Below are 24,236 nucleotides of genomic sequence, written 5' to 3'. Positions count from 1 at the left end.
TGCCAAAGCCAAGTTATAATTCATGTAAAGGTGAAACAACATACACACACACACACAGACACACGGTCATGGCTGCGTGTTTGCTTGGCCTCGCTCGCTAAATGACATTAGTTCCACCGAGGGAACACCGTGGTGTAGGAGGCAACCCGATCCTTCGTCCTTTTCTTTGTTGCTTACAAAGAACAGTTTCATTCTCTATTAGAAGCACACATCAGGTCAAGCTGTGTATGTGTGTGTGTTGTCGCTCTACGCTGACACATGAAAGAAGTGTAATGTGACAAAGCGGAGCTCTTGTTACTATTTGAAAAAGAGCATGTGTCATAGGCAACACATGGTTTCAACTTTTAGAGACACAATGATCTGAAATTTAACACGGTCGTGCGGGTTAAGGGAAATTACTCAACTTTTCTCCTTCATGTTACCTTCTATCTTGCATGAAGACGGTTTCAGGTGATATGTGGTCATATGTTTTGTTGTTTTTCCCAGCCCCCATTTATATTATAAAATTGATTTTTTTTTCACTGCTTGTCCTCATTAAGATAGCGAGTGAGCAGGAACTGATCACAGCCACAGTAACTTTGGCTCTCTGGCAGGCGGAGGAGTCTTGGTAGTCCATTGACCAGCGGTTCCAGAGCACATATTGACAAGTGGTTTCCATCTGAAGAGGAAATTGTTGTGAGGTTTTTAGAAGTAGAGCCAAAATTTTCAACTTTGATTCAAAAACAGTATGACCAAAGTTAACCGCGTTAGCTTTTAACTGCTCCAACCACTATTATAGAAGATTTAGTTGGTGTGATTTTGAATATGAATAAAATATTAAGAAATAGGAAATGGTCAGAAGTGTTGTTTATTCATCTAAATGACAGTGTGTATTATTGTGTGCCTTAAAGTGGTAAAAAAAACCTTTAAATAAAAATAAATATGTGAACCATCATCAACATGCATTTTTAGAAATACTCATAGGTCAAGAAATGTGCCTTTATTTTACATAACATTAGCCTCACCTAAATAGAGTTGACATAATTTACTTTCATTCTACTACTACGAATACCCAAACACCTACAAAAATTGCCTAATTTGGTCACTATGACTCTCCATTGTTTGTATTATCCTTTTTGCTTATTAGCATTCATTTTTGGTTGCACTACACAATACAGCAACATGTAGTGGTCAAATGATACTTACTGTCCCTTTAAATAAAACAAAATAAGGACCATGCTTTGATAGACGGTGTTTGGAAAGGAACATGCAATCCTTTTATTTTTAATGATAGTAAAAATATATATTTTTTTTTAATTCAATTTTTAATTCAATTTAATTCATAGCATTATATGAGTTTTAAAAAGTTTCAATGACAAAATAAACAGCTATGTCGAAACAAGACTGCAATTTTGGGACATTTCAAGACTCAGACTTAAACTCCTTAACTTTAATTCAGACACATGAGCCTAGTTCAGAATCACGTGTGGTCAGCAGATGGTCTATGATCATTTGTGAAAGACTGTAACATACACCCCAGATTGTAAATTTATTTAGGGGTTGGGGATTTTGCATACCCTGTGGTTACATGATTTTGTATGCCCATGTGAATGTCTCCTGCCTCTGAACGCGTTATTTTCAATTTTGGGTCTGTGGACCATGGATTACAGATACACACTGTTCCTGGGGATAAAATTTATTTCTTTTTAAAGTTTCTTCTTATAATTCAAACTGCCCCTTTAAGAGTCTGGCCGCAGATGGACTGGCGCTGAAACAGAATCGTCACTTTGTAACTATGTTTTCTTGTGTGTGTGACTGTGTGTCTTTGAAGCGGGTCATTTATAAAGGAACCAAATGTGAAGCAGGTGGAGAATAAACATGAGACCAAAGAATCTGTTATGATGATAAATGATAAATGAGATGAGGCGGCCTGCAGAGTGCAACAAAAAACGCTCTTTGTGTGTGTCTCTGAGAAACCTGGCCCGGGCAAGCGTGGGTGTGCTTGTGTATTTGTGTGCATGCACTTGTCTCTCTGGCTTTGTATTGCTCACCCCTTCAACATCCACTGTTTCATTGTGGGAACATTTGTCTTGGTGGGGGAAGTTTTGGCTGCCCCGAAAGACAAAAATGTGAGGATGAGCTCCTTTCACCCCATAAGACTGCATGCATGCATGTGTGTGTATATTTGAGTTTTTGCGCATGTGAAGTTGGACTCTTCTTAGCCGAGCCCCATTGCTATATCATGACTCGCTGTCAAAGTGAGCTGCATTAGTGTGAGGGGTCTTAAAAGGGAGGGGTTTTGTGTGTGTTTTTGGGTGCTGTGTTTAGCTCAACTTTAACCCTGCCACTCTTTTGATGTTGTCTTGAGAAAAGCGGTGAGACATAGGAGACCTCCACATCTTCTTTGACAGCCTGTAATGGAGTGAGCACATAGACACACACAAGCACACAAGAACACATGCAGTCTTGACATCGTCTTGACCCTGGAATGTAGGAGAGGAATGCAAGGCAGTATCAGTCTCGGAAATCGGATTCTTGCCATGATCAAACGTCCTGTGTGTGAGCGACTCTGTGTGTTTCTGTGCTGGTTTCGTCCTTCCTGCTCCCCTTCTGACATCATCCCTCAGGCCTCTTTTAATAACAATAGGACATCTAGCTTTTTCTCAGTTTGCGATCTGTCTTTGTTTTAAGAGGTGGAACGCGACGATCAATCTTACTCGGTCTCCCATCACACCGCGGCGGCCATGATGGTGGCGATGATGGCGAGCGTTATGATTTATCAAAGCCAGCCGTGACGGCGAATACAAACGCGGCGTGATAAACACAGATTGAATGGATGGGGATCATGGGAGTTGTAAACGGACGGCTAATGTATTCCAAACAAAATTTTTCCTACTCCTGCGGAGCATATATCCACAAACAGTGGCCTTCCTCACAAACCGACACCAAGTTTTATTAATTGTCCTCTTGTAAACAAATCAGAAAATTCCAGTGACCAAATTCGGCATCATGTCTAATTTTTCTCTTACTCGATTAACGATCAAAACATGCAACTTTGCCTTCGATTTTTTTAAAATATTTTACTTATCAATAAGAATGATTGAAAATATTTTATTTTATAAAGAACTCAATGCAACAACTATCGCTTTCCTCTGCACAAATCCTGTCAAAAGTCATACCTTCAATTAAAAATAATAAGGGCCGTAAAATAAATTTAATTGATTAGTGCGGCGTTTTCGAAATCAAAAATTAGTGATGGTAAAATCCAGAACAGGAATTTAAGAATCTTATCTAGATTTATCAGCACTGGTGGGGATTTTTGCGCTTCACACTAACTTTTCCATTAGTATCACCAGTGATGTTATTTTTTTTAGTTGGTGGCACAGCACTGTTTTCTGTATATCAAAGGTGGGACATGTCATTTCAGGTGTTCTTAAAAAGTTGAAAGTAAAACATTTTCTTTAGTATGTGTTAAGCATGTGTTAAAAATGCCCAACAGAGTTCGAAGAGCCCTTATCACCTTTACTTCAATTGCGCCTATCTACATTTATCTAACTTTTGGCAAAGCTGTTTGGAGCGGAACACATCAGGGAGGAGGAATTGGGGTCAGGGTGGGGTGTAGAGAAACTTCAAGCTCGTCCCTGCATTTTTATTTTGTTTCAATTCTTTAGTGTAGCTTGAAAATTATCAAAGTAAGAAATGGCCTGTTTCAAGAGCTTGTACGGGGCAGCATTAGCTCAGGAGGTAGAGCGCTCGTCTTGGGGGTCGCAGGTTCGATTCCCGGCTCCTCCGTCTTATATGTCGAAGTGTCCATGGGCAAGACACTTAATCCCCAATGCCCCCGATAGTAGGTAGTTGCCTTGCATGGCTGACACTGCTATCGGTTAGTTAGTGTGTAAAAGGGAAAAGCATATTGTAAAGCGCTTAGGGAGGTCTTCATTGACTTTAAAAGCACTATATAAATGCAGACCATTTACATTTACGTTTGACAAAGGCTGCAATGATGACACAAGACAGAAGATGGCAGCAGGGAGTAAAGCATTTCCAAATTCCTTACAACTCCCTTAAACCAAACTGTCAGTATTTTTTTGTTTTTGTATGCCAGGAAAGAAAATATATCCTGTGATGGAAATTTGTTCTCTGTACATTTCTGCCATACATAATCAAGCAAATGAACGCTTAAAATATGTCTTGTACCTGCTGCATGCATAAAATAAACATGGTGAAGCAGCGTTTAAAATAAACATGAAGCAGCGTTTAAATGTCACAATGCTTATAAATGGAATAAGCTGTTAACATAGCTGAAACAGACACTCCGTATAAACACTTTTAAATCCAGGTTGAAAAGAAAAAAAACTCCGCTCACTAGATAAAGATTTACGGTAAACTTGGATTCACATTAACACTAACACACAAACATTCACGGACTCTCACACATATTGGTACATGCAGCTGCCTCCTATCAGCACCTCCTGTGCGCCTGTAGCCGTTCCGCTGTTTTGACTCTCACACTTCCTCTTCTTTCATTATGTCCCACTCTCGACCGCCAATGAGATTTTGTCCCGATCCGTCATCTTAGTAATGTTTTGCTTCTGTTCCACCTGCGTTCTGCTCCAGTTGCCATGTATGAAGCTTCATGTTGCACACAGGTAAGAGACACATATTTGCAAATAGGCTCATGAAGCATTAAGGAAAGAACTCAATGTACTGTAATGCCCTTTTTTTTAATCGAAATATCTGAGTGTGTGCGGCCAGTATTGGCATGAGGGAGGACGTCTGGGTGAGATTTTAATTAAAGTTTGAGACAAAGAGGTCATAAGCCATACACCCCCTCCTCTGTGCACACCTTACACACACGTAGACACACAATGCAGTGTTTTCTCTCTTTACCCCTCCTCTCTCTCATTCCATCCCCTCAGCTTGATGACTTTTCCATGAAAGGCTTTTTCATTAATCCTACCTCAGGGAACCCAGCGCTGTTGAACCTCACATACACACTTACATGAGCAACAACACACATACACACAGACCTCCCTCTGCGGGTCACTTTGATGTATCAACACACTTGAAGACTAAACACAAAATTAGGTTCCAATTCTTTTTTTCACTCTAGTTGATTCTCCCGCTCCTAAATGCACAAAGGTGCACCGAGCCATCAGCACGCACAGGCCATTAATTAGTGTGTGCAAATAAACCGTCCTGAGGAAAGGGAAGCGAGTGCAGTTAAGAAAAAAAAAATCACTCACTCACAATCTCACCGTCTTATTTCCCTCCAGTGGTGATTTTTGCCTCTCATTTGAAGTGTGTGTTATCAATTGAAGGCACTTTAGTTTCAAACTGCTTTCCTAAAATATGTATCCTGCTTTTGTGCTTCACAGTTTGCCACTGCACTGTAAAAAAAAAAGTAGGAACTTCCAAAGTTCAATATCCTAAGAATTTAACTGTTTAATTGTTGGAAAGGTATTCTTCAGAGGTCAAACAGAACTTGGAGTTCAAACAATTGCATTGTCAGCAAACTGTCTGAAGCTTAATATATCTCATGGGAAGGCATAAGAGAATACGTTCAATATCCTTGATCTGGTATTCCCTCGTTTTTTTGCGGTCAATCCGTTCCCTCACCACCTGTATTAAAAAAAGAACTGTCATATTGTACGCATTTTTGCGCACAAACATTTGGCTTCATCCAGGAATATTTTATGTCGTAAAGTAATCTGGATTGGTTATATAGAGACGAATGATTGATGCTAACTCTGGTTTACATGGTAAACAGCCTCATGTGTATGAATTTTTACAGGACATTTTTGTTTTATTTTGTGCTTTCACTGTAAAAATGCTTCAGACATAGTGGATGCAACAGTTTTGGCCATCCATGTGTAGTGTAAGTATGTGCTTGTGGCAATGCACACTTTGTAAACAGGTGAGACGCAGGAATGGAGCCTACTCTTTGAACGATTGCAACCAAGTACGATACTTTGATTTTTGTAAGTGACATGAATGCAATAATAGATAAAAATGAAAGTAAAGCACTAAAATTATGTCTGTTTTTATAATAGCTTCACATGTGATCGGATTGCTCGCAAACATCAATCATTAGTTTATTTTTTTTACTAGACTTGTATGATTCATTTGGATTGTTCCAATGCCTGGAAACAAGATGGCGGTTCTGTGGTTTAAGACTACTGGCCTTCATAAAGTGGTCCAAAAGGTCCGCGATGTACGCAAATATCTATCGAACTATTATCAGAAAAAGTGCACCGAAGACACAGAAATCCAGCCGCCGTATGGGGGGGCGGGGGGGGCACTGTATCTATATCTTAAGCTTAATCTACATGTATGCTCTTTGTCCTTACCACGTTAAAAAGTGTGATTAATTTTATATCATTTTGCTTGATAATAATACATGTTTTCAGTGCAGTCTGACAATCTACTGCACTAATAAAAATGTAATGGTCAAAATGTAAATGTGAACACTACTAACACGAAGTAGCATTATATGAAATGTGCATGAATGAGGGTGTAAGTACAGAGGGGCAAATAAGTATTTTGTCACACACCAATTGTACAAGTTCTCCTACTTGAAAAGATTAGAAAGGCCTGTATTTGTCAACATGGGTAAACCTCAACCATGAGAGACAGAATGTGGAAAAAACGAAAATTCAGACTATTTGATTTTTCACGAATTTATAGAATCTATTTCAAGCAAGATTTCTGTTAATGAGGTCTAACTTGTTTTAACAAGGTCTAACAAGGCTCCACTTATTACCTGTATTATTGGCACCTTTTTTAACACACTATTCGTACAAAAGACACTTCTCCACAACCTCAGTCGGTCACACTAAAGATCTTGGGCCCAGGCAGGAACTGAAGTAACAGTACTTTTACTTGAGTAACACACTTTCGTGCTGCACCTCTGCGCCACTCGTACTTTGGCACCGGAGTGCACACTCGGTTTGAGGGACCGAGCCCGAAGTAAACCCGAAGCTGCACTTCAGTGCTGCACTTAGGCACCGTGCGTACTTCAGCCGAAGCTCGCACCTTGGTGGCCCCGAAGTTCAGCTTTTGGTTTGGGCCCGGACCCTCAAATCAAATTAATTGGTTGGGCTGATTTTTTTGCCAAATTTTGCTGGGACCACGGTAACAAAGGCTACTATCAGGAACTGGATGCGCGGCCAGGGAATTCAGACACTTCCAGATGTGTCCATTCACGTCTGTGGTTTGCTGGAGAGCATTTGGATGATCTAGAAGAGGACTGGAAAAATGTGTAATGGTCAGACTTGACTTGACTTTTTCGATAAAAACACAGGCTCTTGTGTTTGGAAGAGTAATAATGCTAAATTGCATCCAAAGAACACAATAACTACTGAGAGGCATAGGGGTGGAAACAGCATGGTTTGGGGCTGTTTTTCTGCAAAGAGACCAGGGCAGGCATGTCATAAGTCCGGCCCGGGAGCCCGTTACTGGCCTGCGGCCTGTGTCATAAAATTGATAATATGTGTCCTAGCAATGTTGACTGCAGTTCAAAATTAATTTGTACAAAATTAAATTCACCAGATGAAGGCAGTAGCGGAGTGGAAATTGGAATATTTTTTCAACAAAATCCGAAACAACTGCTTGAGCCTCATTTGCCAAGAGTTTGGGGGTGTGTAAAAAAAATTCAGGAGGCAATGCCAGACAAAACAATGACTACAAAAAGCTAACTGAAAAGGAACACTGTGAAAAGGTGACGCTAGTGGAAGCTGTTTTAATGGCACAGGAGCGGTTTTTCACAAGACCCTGCGTGTCAAATGAAATGCTACAAAGAACTACGAGGTTGTGACGCTGCTTGCCAAGCACTGCAAACCTTTTACAGAATTAGTACTGTAATTTATTAAAGACTGTTCAAAGAATGCCAGGCCCAATAGTCGTCCCCCACACATTTTCTGCTTACCAAATCAGGCCCGGTTTCTAAAAAAATTTGAGTTTCGGGTGAAAATTCTCCTTCCATCAGCAAAGGCATTGAAGCCAATCCGTGGCTGGGTCTTTCAGCATGACTATGATCCCAAACACAGCCGGAGCAGTGGCTTCGTGAGAAGCATTTCAAGGCCTTGAATTGGCCTAGCCAGTCCCCAGATCTAAACCCCATCGTAAATCTGTGGAGGGAGTTGAAAGTTAATGTTTTATAAAGACTGCCCCAAAACATTACTGCTCTAGAAGAGATCTGCATGGTGGAAAGGGCCAAGATACCAGCAACAGTGCGGTAAAAGCTTGTGAAAACGTTTGGCCTGTGTTACTGTCATTAAAGTACTTATGTACTTTAATAAATATGTACTTGTAAGTATGCACAGCAGTTATACATGAAATACAGTAGTTCTTACTGTAATTTAAATGATCTGTGCCTTATAATCCATTGTGCCTTATATACTGTATGAAAAATATTTGACAAAAGACCATATATTTGGGGGGTGCGCCTTATAATCCGATGCGCCTTATAGTGCAAAAATATGGTACAATATTTCTTGAGTAAGAAACTGGTTCCAAACCAGAGAAACTTAAAAGTGAACTGGCCTGTTTGCATGCATCAGCCCCCCCGAGACGTCTTCAGACAAGCATTTGTCGACAAATCCCTTTTGCACGATTCTGTTCGCAAACTTAAACGTGTCTCTGTGCCAGTGTGTACATGTAGGTGTGTGTGTGTGTGTGTGTGTGTGATATCTGATGTCAGCTGTCACATCCCAGTCGGTCTGGGCCCATAATAAGAGACAATAATAACAACTCATTAAAACCGAGGGCAGGAACTGTGGAGCTCATCGGCTCATCAAATTAACCTTTGAACACTTCATATACACACATATTGCTTTGAGCTCACATGCGCCTACATGCACGCACATGCACGTGATAGAGATACCTGTTTTTATCTCTGTTAGTGGCCACATAATCTCTCTGTCTTCACACATGCACACTCCCCCCACTCACAGCCAGTGGGTGTGTCAACAGGGGATTGGTCCTTTCTGCTGGGTAATTGATGAATTATATGCAAAATTCAAATAAGGCGCCATTAATCTCCTGACTGACAGCTTCGTTTATGGGGCCTTAATGACGGCTGGATTAGATTCTAATTAAAATCTGCTCAAAGACACCCTACGCTAGGAAGCGGCTGCCGCTTGTCTATTGCCCTCCTCCCCATTTTTTTTTTTTCGATCTCGGACCCTCCTTCAATATATTTCATTTGTTCCCCCACCTTTTCTCCTCATGAGCATTTTTGTTCCCTTTAATACCCCACCTTGCGGGCAAACATGCGCCCACAGCCTCATGTTATGAAGAGTGTGGCATAGGAGGAGATGAGCCGTGCTTGCTTGTCATTAAGGCTGATGTGGCCCGTGTCATTCCCCCTGTCAGGACATTCACACCGTTTAGTCAGAGCCCAAGTGATGTCTGACAGCTTTTCAGCAATTGCGCACCGCCTCGCATACGCCTCCAACCCGCAAATAGGATTGATTGAGCATGTCCGGCCCCATCGCACAACGTCGTAGGACGCACTAGACTGCGCAAGCCAAACCATGCTGGAGAATGCATGACACACATGTCGCCTGGATCAATTTAAATACGGGTTTTTTTCTAAAACAGGGGTCTCAAGCTTAATGTACTGGGGCCGCTGGACTTGAGATCTGGTTGAGTTTGGGCCATAAAGGCCTTTCTACAAAAAAAGTCTAAAAAAGGCATTCCACTGTACTAAGAGGTCTAAGAAAAGCAAACAAATAATATACAAAATGAATAAGACAATCAATCTGTACCAAGTTTAGATCATCATAATACAGCAAATAATAAAGACTTAATAAACTAAATGTGTGAGTGGAATCTAGCAAATGTGACTCAAAGGCAAAAACCTTCTCAAAGTTACGTGCATGGTGCATGCACTGTCCTTGAAGCTTCAAGAGTGGTGACTATCACATCCCCAACCCCAGAAGTCACTCATCACACATTTTAGTTCAAGTAAATATTTCACATTTAGATTACAAAAAAAATCATTAATCGAATCAGCTAATTTCATGAAACTTATAGTCAATGCCATCGGTTAAACCAGGAAGTAACTAGGAATCATGTTACGAGGTGGACATACATCTATCCCAAAATATTAATGTGTGAATATTAAGTCGTGTTTAACTAATTATCATTAGGGTTCATCCATATCAAATTTGGCCGGACAGCACAAATGTTTATTTCATAACAAGGCAGAGGCCACAAACTATTATTTTGCTTACCGCAAATAGCCTGTCGGCCGAGAGTTTGAGACCCCCTTCACTAAAATGACTCTTTAACAAGTATTACCATCATGACCAAAAGTGAAGTATATTGGTATATGTCTACAGATATTTGTTACAGGTCGGTAATCGCACCGATTTTTAATGCAGTATATTGGGAGGTATCGTTATCTAAATTTTGTATTAATTTTACAGCCGATAAGTAAAACATTTAAAACCTGAATCAGAGGGTGTGTCAACCTGCTGTGGAGTACAGTATAACTTTAGCACTGTCCTGCCCAAAAAAGTATCTGATTGGTCGGAAGAGTACTAATCAATCAGTAATATTCCAATGTGGCCCCGTCCCGCACACCTATGCATTAGACTTTATTATATAAAGCATCTTTAATTATGTTGTGTAATAAATACCTCAAAAGTTGCATTGAATCCTCGCTAGCTTCCTAGGCTGCCGCGGTAGTAAACAGTGGGTAGTGTTGCACCGAAGCCCAAAAATTAATTACATTAGATGCTAAATTGCTATATTAACCTCGTAGATGAGGGATCATTCTCATCAAGGGAAAGTTACATACACTTACCAGTAGCATTTTTCTGGAAAACCCGTAAAACGGATGGTGATAAATAATGTCCTAATACTGTACGTTTGTACTCAATTACGCCTTTTTAGCGATTGTGACCAGATGTTTTTATGCAGCTAAATTGGTTAACAATGCGGTCATTGACTCTATAACTGGTAACTTGCAGGTGGATTGAATTAAATTGTTTTAATTGTTTGTAGTGAACATTGCAACGAAATAAGACATGGCATTCTAAGCCCACCTCTCGTCCTTAGAGTAAGCCACTTGTACAGCGTGCACAAGCTCGATGGGTCCATGCTGCAAAACATTGCCACATCTTGGCGGCTTCATGCGTGTGTTGTGGGGAAGTTCCCACACACACTACTCCCTCAGCATTATTTTTTTGTACATTGGAAAAATATTTACTAAAGTACAGTCACATTCTGCGCTGGACTCACGCTACGTTCAAAGACCACGGACGCCATCAGAACTCTGAAACATACACAGAAAAAGCTCCATGATTTTTTTTTTTCTGGTTTTGTTTCAGATGTTTGACATGTAACTTGTTTGAAAGAAAGCTTTTCATATAACATCCAGTTAATAAAAAACAATTGTATTATTATACTGTGATCATTTTTAAAAATTATTCATTTCCTAGCCACTTGTCCTCACAAGGCTTGCGGCGATGCTGGAGCCCTTCACAGCCTACTTCAGGCAGTGGGTTGGGGACACCCCAGACTGGTCATCAGCCAATTACAGGCACACAGAGACAGACAGACATTTGTTCAAGACAGGGCTTCCGTGGATCCTTGAATAGCTTTAAAAGGCATGGAATTAATTTTTCTAAAAATAAGGTCCAAATTGGCATTGAAATGTCTAGAATCCAATTTTCAAAATGTCAACACATTAATAAGATTTATATCAGTTTTAATTAAAAATAATTTGTAAAATTTATCATTTGTCCTTTTTTAATAATTCACAGATTAACTTTCTTAGCAACATTGCATGACCACGTTAACTATCAAACAATGATGTGGTTTCAGTTGGGCCTTTCATGTCTTACGTCTCCTCACGATGCACATAGCAACTTCAGACAGAGACGTTTATTTTGGACCATGGGGAAGTGTAAATTGAATGAGAAGTGGCTGTCCGACAAAAGTTTTTCGGCATGGCAAAAAGCTGTGCCAGGTATTAAGTACGAGGCACGGTGTATTGTGTGCAAGACATATCTGTGGGTTTTGTTTGTTCCAATTATGGGTTTTTTTCTGTTGACTTGGTCTTGAATATGATTTCAAAAGGCATAAAAAAAGTCTTAGTCTTGAATTTAAGTTGCCTTAAGTTGTAGGAACCCTGCCAAGAGAAAATTTGAACTCGTCAATCACCAAGCCATGCATGGTCTTAATATGTTAGAGGAAACCAGAGAACTCTGAGGAATCCTATTCAGGAACTGGTAGAACAAGTGAACTCCGCTCAGGGAGGCTTGTAGCTGCAATCAAACCCAGGACCTCAGAAATGTCAGGCAGACATTTTAACCTGCAATTTTGTTTATGTTTTTCTGATATTAATATGAAGTTAAGTGTTAAGTTTAAATATTTTTTAAAAACTCACTATACTTCAACTGAAGATGCAATTGTTATTGTTGTTTTATGTACGTTTATGTCTTTCTAGAGAAGTGCCCAAAATTACTATTTACAATTTATTTTACGGATTTGGAATTTGTTTATTTTTTATGTGAAAATGATGTGCACTTTAATTGTTTCTGTTCAATAATATCTAACTTGTGTTTTATCTACTTTCTAATACATGTTTACATGTTACTAAATGATTGGAAAATAAATTTTACTAGCTTGAGAATTTTAGTCAGCTGTGGACTGGTCTACATCTCTTAATCTAAAATAAATTTGTCCTCAATAAAGTTATAACTGAACAGCCCTCTATTCGACCATCAGAGTTCTCAATTCAACTGTAAACCCAACAACCAGAACTTTTTAGTTGTGTACCTTTTTCATACAATAACAACAATCCACAATTTTTAAGAACTTAGCCACAAAGTCAGAAAAAAACAAGCTCTATTCTATCACAAAGTGATGATGTGCATTAACAGAGTTGAGTATGCGTCTCTGGGGGACAATGAATGCAGAAGGAAAATCTACTCCGGCCCAGTATGAGTCTGCTCCAAGGTAGAAAAGAAAATGGCATAAAAAAGAACAACAAATAGTCAAGCGAGACAGAAAGAGTAGTGGGCGAGCACACACATTTAATAAGCGGACAAATGAATGAGTAAGCTGAACAGTAATGAGGCGCTTTATTGATGCCATAGGGGGAAACTCCTTTTTCTGCTTTGCTCGTATCTACGGGGGTGGGAGGGCAGATTTGCTGTGCAGCAGCCTTCCGGGAAGGCAATGAGATTTCGTTTGCTGCCCGGCTCTCACATAGCATTTTATAGACTTAACGGTGAGTTTCTGCGCACGCAGGCCACCCATCTCCGTCTCGACATAAAGAGCTAAAGTGGCTAATAACTGACGTTTTGCTCCGCAGTTCGAGACCCGGCCGACCGCCCAAGAGGCTGCAGACGGTGACTGACGGCGCCGCTCACCACATGCTGTCCCACGGCGGTCTGATGCATGCCGGGATCATGCCTCCTGCAGGTGACCACCCAGCACTCATGCGCGCACTATCAATAACCTGCAAACAAACAAAACACACGGGAGCCAGATAATGTCACCCACATTTTTCGAGTCACATGGCACCAGTTACGTTTGTGCCCTGGTATAGAATTCCCATCATTTTTAAGCTAAAAACAAAATTGTTAACTAAACACATACCGTATATTCTGCACTATAAGGCGGAAGTGTTGCACATTATATATACTTAAGGCATATACAGTATTAATACAATAACTGATTGATCGCAGATCATAATCACATAATCGCATGTAATGAGAATCAAACTCGGTTGCGGCTGAGGGAACGCTGATACCTTACTACTATACAACTATTAGTACAGATGAAATATGAAAATACTTTGTATATTATCTCATTGTCACACCGTTTTTACTCACTGTATGAATTTTAGAGAATGGATAAAACAGAAAGTCTCCCTGAAAGATATATATGAACGCAAAAAAGCAAAACAACTCTGGTGTATCTGATGATGATTCGGACTTTACGTTTATTCATATCTGTCTCCATTTTCTAACATAAGTATCGGGCATTGTAAGTAAACAATGTGATAAAGAAATAAAATTGAATGCTTTTTCATATGTCATCTGTATCACTTGGGGCGGCAGTAGCTCAGGAGGTAGAGCGATCGTTTTAGGATTAAGGGATCCCAGTTCGAATCCCGGCTTGTCCGTGTTACATGCGGAAGTGTCCTTGGGTAAGACACTGAAACCCCAATACCCCCAATAAGCAGGTTAGCGCCTTACATGGCTGCCCAGATAACGGCCGCTATTGGGAAATGTGAAGCACAATGTAAAGTGCTTTGGGAAGTCATTGACTTGAAAAGCGCTATATAAATGCAGATTATTTCATTTTTCATTTCATGGTGGTCCTGTGGTTAAGAGTCAACGCTCTCAACACATCAACACGAGTTCGATTCCCGTTGCATGTGAAGGGTTTTCGATCGATCAATCCTTGCACAAATGCAGGAGAATACCATTAAACATTGCATCGTCCAGCACAGGTATAAATACTGTATCCATGACCAATGTTATCCACACTTTTTTGCAATACGCTGCATTATAAGACAACTTTTAAGACAAAAAATAAATTCTTTGGCCAATTTGGGTTTTTAAAGTGCGCCTTATAGTCCTGAAAATACGGTACATCAAAAGGTTTCTCAATTAACTACTAACTAATTCTAATTCCACAGAAAGGAGAAGACACTTACAAATCTTATAGAACAGGGGTGTCAGAGTCAAATAAAGATAAAAGATTTGGCTACAAGCTGAGGGCCGGACTGATCTATTGTTGAAAACTTTTATAAATTAAGCAATTACTCGAGTGAAACCTTTTGAACCTACTGTAGACCCAACAAATATATTCCTATATGATGTTAAAAATACAGCAATATCTACTAATGGCTTTGTCAGTAATCTTAATTTTTAACAAGCACAAGAAAACAAAAGAAACCACTATTATTCAGGCACATCAGTTGCCAATGGTTGATATTTTAGCAAAAGAGGGCAAAATTTGCTTCAAAGAAAAAATAATTAAATCAACTGAGATGTTTTTTTTTACTTATATTTCGATTGAAATACTATAAAAAAAATGCAAAAATGTATCATCCAAAATCAACAATTTTTTAAAGGAGAATGCCGAGTCAAGTCAAGTCAAATTTATTTATATAGCCCTTAATCACAGAAATGTCTCAAAGGACTGCACAGGATTACAGTTACAAAATTACACAATTACCTGATCTTAAACCAGCATGCGGGCAAGGAAAAACTCAAAAACCTCAGTGTGAGGAGAAAAGAGAAACCTTGAGAAAGGACCTCACATGTGGTAATCCCCCTTCCAGGATTGACCAGGGTGAATTACAATTAGCATTACTGTACACATAATAGTAAACATTAGGTAAGATGTTGAAAATGTCCGGAAAGTGCATGACATCAACGACGCCCCCAGCCTGCAAACCAGTCCAGAAAGTCTATGACGGCCATGACGCTGCCTCCCGTCTCTGCCAGCTGGTAAATGCAGGGGTTGACATGCTGCAGGTCAGACGCCGGTCCGCTGACCCATCCCAAATCATCCTTCTCCTTCGTATCAGCCAGGCAGGCGTCGGAAAAAGACAGGACAAAACAGAATATGGGGTGGGCATCAATCATATGCTTTGGAATAGAAGTGTGTCTTAAGCCTCGATTTAAAAACTTCCGTTGAGGTTGCAGATCTTATCTCCAGAGGCAGGGCGTTCCATAACACCGGGGCCCGGATGGAGAACGCTCTCGAGCCCGCAGACTTCTTGGCTCTCGGAGTCACGAGTAGACCGGCATTTTCCGAGCGCAGACTCCGTGCAGGAACATAGGGGGAAATCAAATCGGAGAGATAAGAGGGTGCAAGCCCATGCAAACATTTATATGTTAATAAGAGAACCTTAAAGTCACATCTTAAGTGGACTGGGAGCCAGTGCAAGTTGGCCAATATAGGAGTAATATGCTCAAACTTTTTGGTCCTAGTCAAAAGTCTAGCTGCCGCATTCTGAACCAGCTGCAAACTTTTAATGCTAGACATCGGGAGACCAGAAAGCAATACATTACAGTAATCAAGCCGAGAAGTAATAAACGCATGAATTAAAATCTCTGCATCTGATTGGGACAGCATCGAACGAATCTTCGCAATATTACGGAGGTGGTAGAAAGCTATTCTAGTAATATTTTTCACGTGTAACTGAAACGACAGATTAGGATCAAATATAACACCTAGATTTTTGACCGAGTCACTATGGGTGATATTACATTTGTCTAGGTTCAGGGTAGTGTTTGAAAACAACTGACGACAGTGAGCTGGACCAATAATCAACATTTCAGTTTTTTCTGGGTTAAGGCGTAAAAAAATATTTGACATCCATCTTTGAATCTCAGTAAGGCAAGCCTCCAGATTTCTAAAACTTAAATGTCCAGTTTTTTCCAGTGGCACATACAGTTGAGTGTCATCTGCATAGCAATGGAAACTAATATTATACTTGCGAATAATGTCACCAAGCGGGATCATATAAATACTAAAAAGAAGGGGGCCAAGTACAGAGCCTTGAGGAACACCACAAGGGACATTAGATTGTTTAGAGGTCAGATTGCCATAGTTAACACATTGCATCCTGTCTGACAGGTAGGACCTAAACCACGAGAGTACAGTTCCTGAGATACCAATGCGTTCTAGACGAACCAATAATATGTTGTGGTCGACCGTATCAAAAGCAGCGCTGAGATCCAGCAGCAGTAACATTGATGAGGCACCAGAATCTATTGTTAAAAGGAGATCATTGTTTACTTTAGCAAGGGCGGTCTCAGTAGAATGATTTGCCCTAAATGCTGACTGGACAGTTTCAAAAAGGTTATTTTCTGACATGAAGTCATTTAGCTGCTGTGCAACGACCTTTTCAAGTAATTTCGCAAAAAATGGCAGATTTGACACTGGCCTATAATTACCTAGGCTTTCTGGGTCAAGGTTAGATCGCTTAAGCGTGGGTTTAATGACGGCAGACTTGAAGGCTACAGGAACAATACCCGAGGATAGCGATATAAACCCCGAGTGGGGAAAAAAATCATTTTAAGGCGCTGTAGAAAGTCTTCACGGGCCCTTGACTTTGACACTACGTCTTTTAAAAAGTCATCCCAAAGTCAATTTAGTTGCACAAAACAAATTTAAGTCAAGTCATGTTTATTTGTACCACAGATTATTGCAAACCACAGACTATTATGACATCATCCCCTGATCTAAAACTTACATGAGGGCAAATAATACACAGATATTGTCAACATAAAACTTAGCTTATTCATATGCTATAGAAAAGAAGTGTGTTTTAAGCTTAGATTTAAACATTTCCACTGAGGTTGCAGATCAAATCTCAGGGGGAAGAGCATTCCACGGCACCAGGGCCTGATTGGAGAACGCTCTCGAACCTGCGGATCTCTTCTTGGCTCTTGGGATAACTAGTAGACCAGCATTTTTATAGCGAAGGCTCCGGACCAAAACATAGGGGGAAATTAAATCTGAGAGAAATGAGGGAGCAAGTCCATGCATGATTTTGTATACTACCAACAGAACCTTAAAATCACATCTAAAGCTAACAGGGAGCCAATGCCGCTTAGCTAAAATCAGGGTAATGTGATCAAACTTTCTTGTCTTAGTTAAAAGCCTCGCTGCAACATTTTGTACCAGCTGAAGGCTCTTGATTTTGGACTTCGGGAGACCGGAGTTTTGCATTACGGCAATCGAAACGGTAACAAACGCATAAATTATAATCTCCGCTTCCGAGTGAGACAGCATAGGGCGAATTTTAGCAATGTTGTGAAGATGGAAAAAAGCTGTTCTAGTAAAATTCTTAACGTGAGTTTGAAAGGACAGATCGGGGTCAAATATGACACCTAAATTTTTGACTGAGTCACTCTGGTTGATACAATAATCCCTCGGTTATCGCGGTTAATGTGGACCAAAACCACCCGCGAAAAGTGAAAATCCGCAAAGTAGCGACGCCCCTTCAAAAATGCTTAAAAAAAACATATTATTATTATTATTTTTAATTATTTTATTTTATTATTATTATTTTTTAGACCCGGTTAATGCGGACCAAAACCACCCGCGAAAAGTGAAAATCTGCGAAGTAGCGACGCCATTTCAGAATGCTTAATTTTAAAAAAAAAAAAATTTTTTTTTTAAATTATTTTATTTTATTATCAATATTTTTTAGACCCGCGAAGCTCTGAACCCGTGAACGTGGAACCAGTCCCACTCTATTACATTTTTCAATGTTACTTTAGTTTGGAATCCGACAACTTTTTTTTTTAAAACCAATACCAGAATGAGTATTTAACTTTAAAGTACTAATTTAAATTCCCTCCTCAAAAACAATGTTCGCTCAAATTAGAGAAACCGCTACACATTGAAATGAGACGTTCGCTCCATAATATTTAAGAAAATTGAAAGAAATTTTTCCTTTTAAATATATACGATGTTTATAAATTATAGAGCACATAGTTTTTTTAGACATATGCAGTTATCATATATTTGCCACGTCGGGTTATACTCCGCAATTATATTGGATGCATTGTGAAATCTGATACTTACACATAAATATGATGCTCTTTATAAGATAGCTAGATTTCGACCTCAAATCAGCAGTTTATTTTACTTTGCATGATATGGCAAATTATATCCAAAAATGTCTTATCTTTTTTTTGATTTAGCTACTTAAATCTCTGTGTTTAGAATATGACAATAAGGTAATTCTTTGTTTCTAATTGTAATGGCATTTTACCAATCTATTCCTTTTTTTCTACTCCAACACGGGTTGGCTAAAGTGTGCTCCTAAAGGCCAAGGTCAGAAAATGAACAGATTGTCAATATGGCAGCACACTGTAAAAGTGTTTGATGCTGTTGGCCTAAAGACAAGAAGTTTCGCCACCTTAATGAGAAGACGTGCCATAAAAAAGCAAATGAGGGAGTTTGCATTTATGCAAAACAGATTGCAGTTTGCGTGACTTTTGCAACTTTTTTGCAATGAAACACTGTACAATCCTCCACAGAAGTGACAGAGAAAAAGGAGGAGGAGGGCGCGGAGTTGAACAAGGTGACTGATTAATAAGATTAACACACACTGCTGACACCTCAGATAAAGAGCTCTGAACTTTTTTTCTTTTTCTTTTTTTTTATTGCATTTGAACTACAAAGTTCACAAAAGTGCCTTGTAATCTTCAAACTGGCAAAACTTGCAAGCTATTAATTAAATCCTGATAAGTTAAAGCATAATTTGATGATGGGAACTGCAGGAATGAAAGCAGTTTTTGTTACGCAAGCTAGTTTTGTAATAAAGAATGCAGAATCATATTACGTTTATTAGACTGCTTGCAAGAGAGTAACAAGAAGACTTCTTCTACTAGCCCCTAATGTTATCCGTTAACGCTGTAAGCGGTAACCATACTCTGGCAAAAGGCGAGGTACGATACATTATCAGATTTTTTTATCCATCCATTTTATTCTACCTATCAGAGGTTAGGTTGCAGTGGCAGCAGGGAAACACAAAAGTCTCACCTCAGTGTCCACCTCATCCGACAGGACCCTGGGGCAATTCCTCACAGGCCTGGCGACACAGACTAGGTTCACACTGCAGGAATATCGGATATTTTTGCACAAGTGCGATCTCTATCCGATTTGTTAAAGGACGACTTAACGGCACATATCTGATTTTTTTCACACCAGACCCAGGCCACGTCCATATGTGGTCCCAAATAGGATACGTAGTTGATATTTTGGAATACAACTGCTGTGTGGACAGTCGAGACACATGCGTGCGACCTGCACGTTATCGACAGGTGACAGATGTCACCCACTATTCTGCGTTCAACGAGGCGGGAGGAAGCGGAAAAATCAACAACCATGTCGGACAGAACATGGAAAGCATTCAGTGGAAAGATAGTAAGGTCTCAGATTTAATTGATATTTGGTGGGACAACGCTCTACCGTAATCATCCATGAGTACTTCCGCAAACACTGAACGCATTGCATCAGACAATGCGTTTCCTCTTTTGCACATGCGGGACACTTGTGGGGTTCACACAGAAGATCACATAAAAGTCGCATTTTGTTGAAAATGTGAATAATCTTATAAAAACATCAGATTTCACCCCAAAAAATCAATATTGAGTTTAAGGTCTGCAGTGTGAACATAGTCTTACACTCTTTAGCATGTCTTGGGTTGTCCCCGGACCTCCTCTCATAGAGAGATGCTTCGAACAGCTCTCCAAGAAAGCATCTAGTAGGCACCTGGACTAGATGCCCAATCCACTTCAACTGGCTCTTCTCAATGCAAGGAACAGCTGCGTTACTCTGAGTCCATCCTGGATGACCCAACTTGTCATTCTATTCCTGAAGCAGTGGTACTTAACATTGTTGGAGCTACCGAACCCAAACAGTTTCATATGCGCATTCACCGAACCCTACTTTATTGTGAAATTAAATATGATATTTATCAATTTCAAGACATTTAGTTTTTCTCTCAGATACATAACTACTTGAGCCAAGATATCCTGACTCATGTCTTCTAGTCTGATGGTGTCATTTAAAACGGCAATATGGGATAATTTACCTTTGGCCGCAGTTCCAAACATCAGATTCACCATCAACACTTTGTTAATTGGTACAAATCCAAGAGCAGGCAGAGTAGCCTTCTCATTGAATCTGGCTCTCTTCACTTTGCAAGCACGTTTGTTATATTTCTCATCTCAATGAAGCTTCTCGGAAGTGTTCCTTAATAATGGCCGTTTTAGGGTAGAGTTGCTCAACTTGGCGTTGCAAATAATGCAGATGGGATGCTAACTCGGTATCGTACATATTCTTTCCACAACTTTTTTTTTTAGCTTGATATAGTGTAAAACATAAAAAAGTAATATCATATAGTACTACGATGACATTCAAACGTAGGATCACTTCTAACGTGCTAAATACTGTGCAGCACCAATTGGACACGTTACGTGATCATGTGCAGCCAGTGAAGACAAAGTGGAACATGTCATTGCATTTTGACATAATGAGCTGGGTTGTCTGGACCACCATGGCAGAGGCTCTACCGAATCCCTGATACTGACTAACGTAACCCCTAGAGTTCGATCGAATCCGGATTAAGTACCACTGCTCTAAGGAACCGCCCAGAAACCCTGCAAAGGAACCTCATTTCAGGCCACCACTGTGTTTGTTAGCATCCTTAATCGGTGGTTGGCCTGGACAGGGATGGCTGCCAACAGGCTTTACTTGCCCAAGACACACCCCAGGAAATGGTGCCCCTATGACCCTAGTGGTTAAGGGATCCAACCAACCAACCAACCAACCAACCAACCAACCTTATGTCAAGTTATGTTGACCTCTGATACAGATGTATGGGACCTAATATGAATGCTCTAAAGACATTTCGTCTTGACGAGTCAATATCAAAATCATTGCAAGACATTGGCTTCAACTTATGATTTATTATATCTTTTTTCTCTAAGATCAGCTGATTTATCACTTAACACAATTTGGTTTTGACAGATAATTTGAAACAGCCCTCCCCAAAAAATCTCTCAAGGTTAGACCAGGGCCAGATAGTCCCTTTAGTGGATTTTATCAGGACCCGTGAGACAATGCTGAGAGAAGCACAAGGGAAATATGAGCCGCTTCACGCAAACAATGAACTACAGTTTTACATATGTCTACTTGATGTCGCCAAAGCTAAGCACCATATTCAAAATAAACCGCCCATTGTAGCTGTATTTGCTGACTAGAATAGAATAGAATAGAATAGAATATGCCTTTATTGTCATTGTTACAACATGGGATATGCTGTGACAACGAAATTGGACGACTCCAGTCCCACATTTACAGTGAGGATAAGGAAACAAAGAAACAAGGAAGCATTTATCAACCAAAGAACATTTAGGTAGCAACCTTGCTAAATTCAGGTAAACATTTTGATTAAAGGAAATAAACCGGAGAAAATGACTTTAGATTATATATAAGCGTGTGCTATTTTTGTCACTTTCGAATTTGCACGAGTTAACAAAAAAACAGTGGAAATGTATTCCATTGTTTTTGTTTTTTAAAAATGCACAGTTGATAATCTTAGTGAGGGAAAACAAATATAGAAGAACGTTGGGTAAGGCTCCAGGATGCCCGTGGCCCTTGTGAGGATAAGCAGTTCTGAAAATTGATATATGGGTAAAAACACCTTTTAATATAGAATCGAATCATACACACCTGAAACATACTTGTGAGCCTCCGAAAGATTCCCAACCCTACAGATATGGCACATTTTGTCATGCTACTAATTTACAAGTCCGGCAATTGTGAGAGGTCTTTTTTTACCTCGTGGCCCCTAAACTAAAATGAGCTTGACACCCCTTGTTTGGACCCTAACCATGGTCTTTTATTAAACAAATTCCGCCCAGAGGTCATAGGTTAGCCCCTCCTTATTTGTCAATCTGTTTTGGTCCTTTGAATGTGTGCGTGGAGCTCTGCATCTTTGAGTGTGTAAAATGAGTGTCAGAAAAATAATTGTTGGCACCTGACCGATCTCAAAGTTGCCCTTGTCTTTGTGTCGTCTCTGCGAGATGATCTTTTCATTCTGGTCCTCAAAAGATTTTCTATTAGCCGCCACTTCCGTTGCTGTGTTTCAAAGGCACTGCGCAGGGTGTGTGTGTTGTGTGATTGTTGCTCGAGAGAATATCCATGAGGGAAAAAAGCTCTCTTTCCCACCTCAAGAGAGGGCACGGCGGCAATGTCAGCGCTCCTGATTAGAGGCAGGCCCACATGAGAGAGAGAAAAAGGAAGAGAGAAAGCGTTCCGGTGAGGACATTTGAGTTAAAAAAAAGAAGAGGGGGAGGCAATCGTTTGATGTGATTCTCTCCTTAGTGTCTTTCTCACATGCACGCACACACAAGCGCAACATGGCGGCCTGGCGTCCCGCTGTGATGCTGACATTTTGAAAAGGTAAAAGTAAGGCGAGGAAAAAGGGCAGCGGAGAAGATGAGAAGGAAAAACTGGCAATTTGTTTTGGTTGTCGATAGTTTTGGTGGGACAAAACATCTTTTGTGTGAAGACGGAGGAGAAAAAAAGAAAGAATAACACAGCAGTTGAGCATGGTGCTAATGTTTCACTGTAGCCAAGATCAGGAAATTAAGACTTAGGGCTTGTTTGTATTTCCTCACTGGTGTTTGCACAGATGTCCACTTTTAATAATTCACTGTGTTTGCTCATATTAGTTCAAGATGTAGTTAATTGTATTAATTTAAATGGTTGCACCTTCAGGTCAGAAAACTTGCAGAGGATTCACCAAAAATACATTTGCCCTGCAATTCTCCTCACTCTTAAAAGGTAAAAAGAGCAAAATCCCATTTTGTCCTAAAACAATATATCCCCAACCCCATCTCCAAATACTGTTCAGCTGAAATGTAGAGTGTTGACCAGTGTGCTCAATGTGGAAGAGATGAATGTCTCTTGATTCCCTGCCAAACTAAATGACCGCTTCACTGGAGCGGCTGCAATGAATGTCTTCCAGTGACAACCTCCTGCTCATCCGTAGAGCTTAATCTTCCACTGGGGCCATTGATCTAAATCATATCGATCCCCTCTCCTTTTGCTCTGTCCCTTGCCAAAGCTTAAGGAGGTTATGTTTAGTTACATCTGTGTGGCTTCCTGGCTATGTTTTTAATATACCGGTACGATGTTTTCCAGACTGTACCGTGCGCCTAATAACTCAAAATTGGCCAGAAATTTTGACAAGTGCCCTAAAACCCTGTGCACTTATAAACTGCAAAATACATTGGATAAGATTGGAAGTGCATACGACATTAATACTTATGTGTTATTAGTCAAGGTTTTATGGCACACTACCGTATTTGTCCAAGAATTGAGCAATTGAAAAACATGTCACTGACCAATAGCCCAAAACATTGTTTGCAACAGGAGTCGAACCTAGGTCCTGGCGGTGAGAGCGTGGAAACGTAACCACTCAACCACCAGTGATACAGATGACATACGAAAAGGCAGTTAAATTTACCTTAGTATCACCCAATTTTTTTACAGTGCCAGAAACGAATGTTGCAGAATGAAGAAAACAGAAAACTGTCCTGAAAAATATGAACAAGTGCAACGTTTGATTCATCATCAATTGCACCAAAGAGTTGTTACATTCATCATGTTTTTTACCTTCATTTCTTTCACATTCATTTCTGGCACCTTGAGTAAAAATAGTGTGACCATGCGATAAAATCCAATGC

The 24,236-nt window shown here is 40.0% G+C and overlaps 1 protein-coding gene across 3 annotated transcripts in view; it reads left to right on the top strand.

Annotated features, from left to right (window-relative positions):
* dachc (dachshund c) overlaps positions 1-24,236 on the top strand; it is a 70,749-nt gene that overhangs the window by 6,667 nt on the left and 39,846 nt on the right. For all 3 annotated transcript variants that reach the window (XM_088351106.1, XM_088351107.1, XM_088351108.1), the window contains exon 2: positions 13,310-13,419. In XM_088351106.1, coding sequence (XP_088207232.1) covers positions 13,310-13,419 — 110 coding nt within the window. The remainder of the gene's footprint in view (positions 1-13,309; positions 13,420-24,236) is intronic.

The sequence above is a fragment of the Urocampus carinirostris genome, chromosome 13, assembly GCF_059441175.1.
Source record: "Urocampus carinirostris isolate Australia breed hairy pipefish chromosome 13, RoL_Ucar_1.0, whole genome shotgun sequence".
Taxonomy (NCBI): domain Eukaryota; kingdom Metazoa; phylum Chordata; class Actinopteri; order Syngnathiformes; family Syngnathidae; genus Urocampus; species Urocampus carinirostris.
The sequence above is the reverse complement of the archived record's forward strand: the minus strand, read 5'-3'. Positions and strand labels throughout refer to the sequence as shown.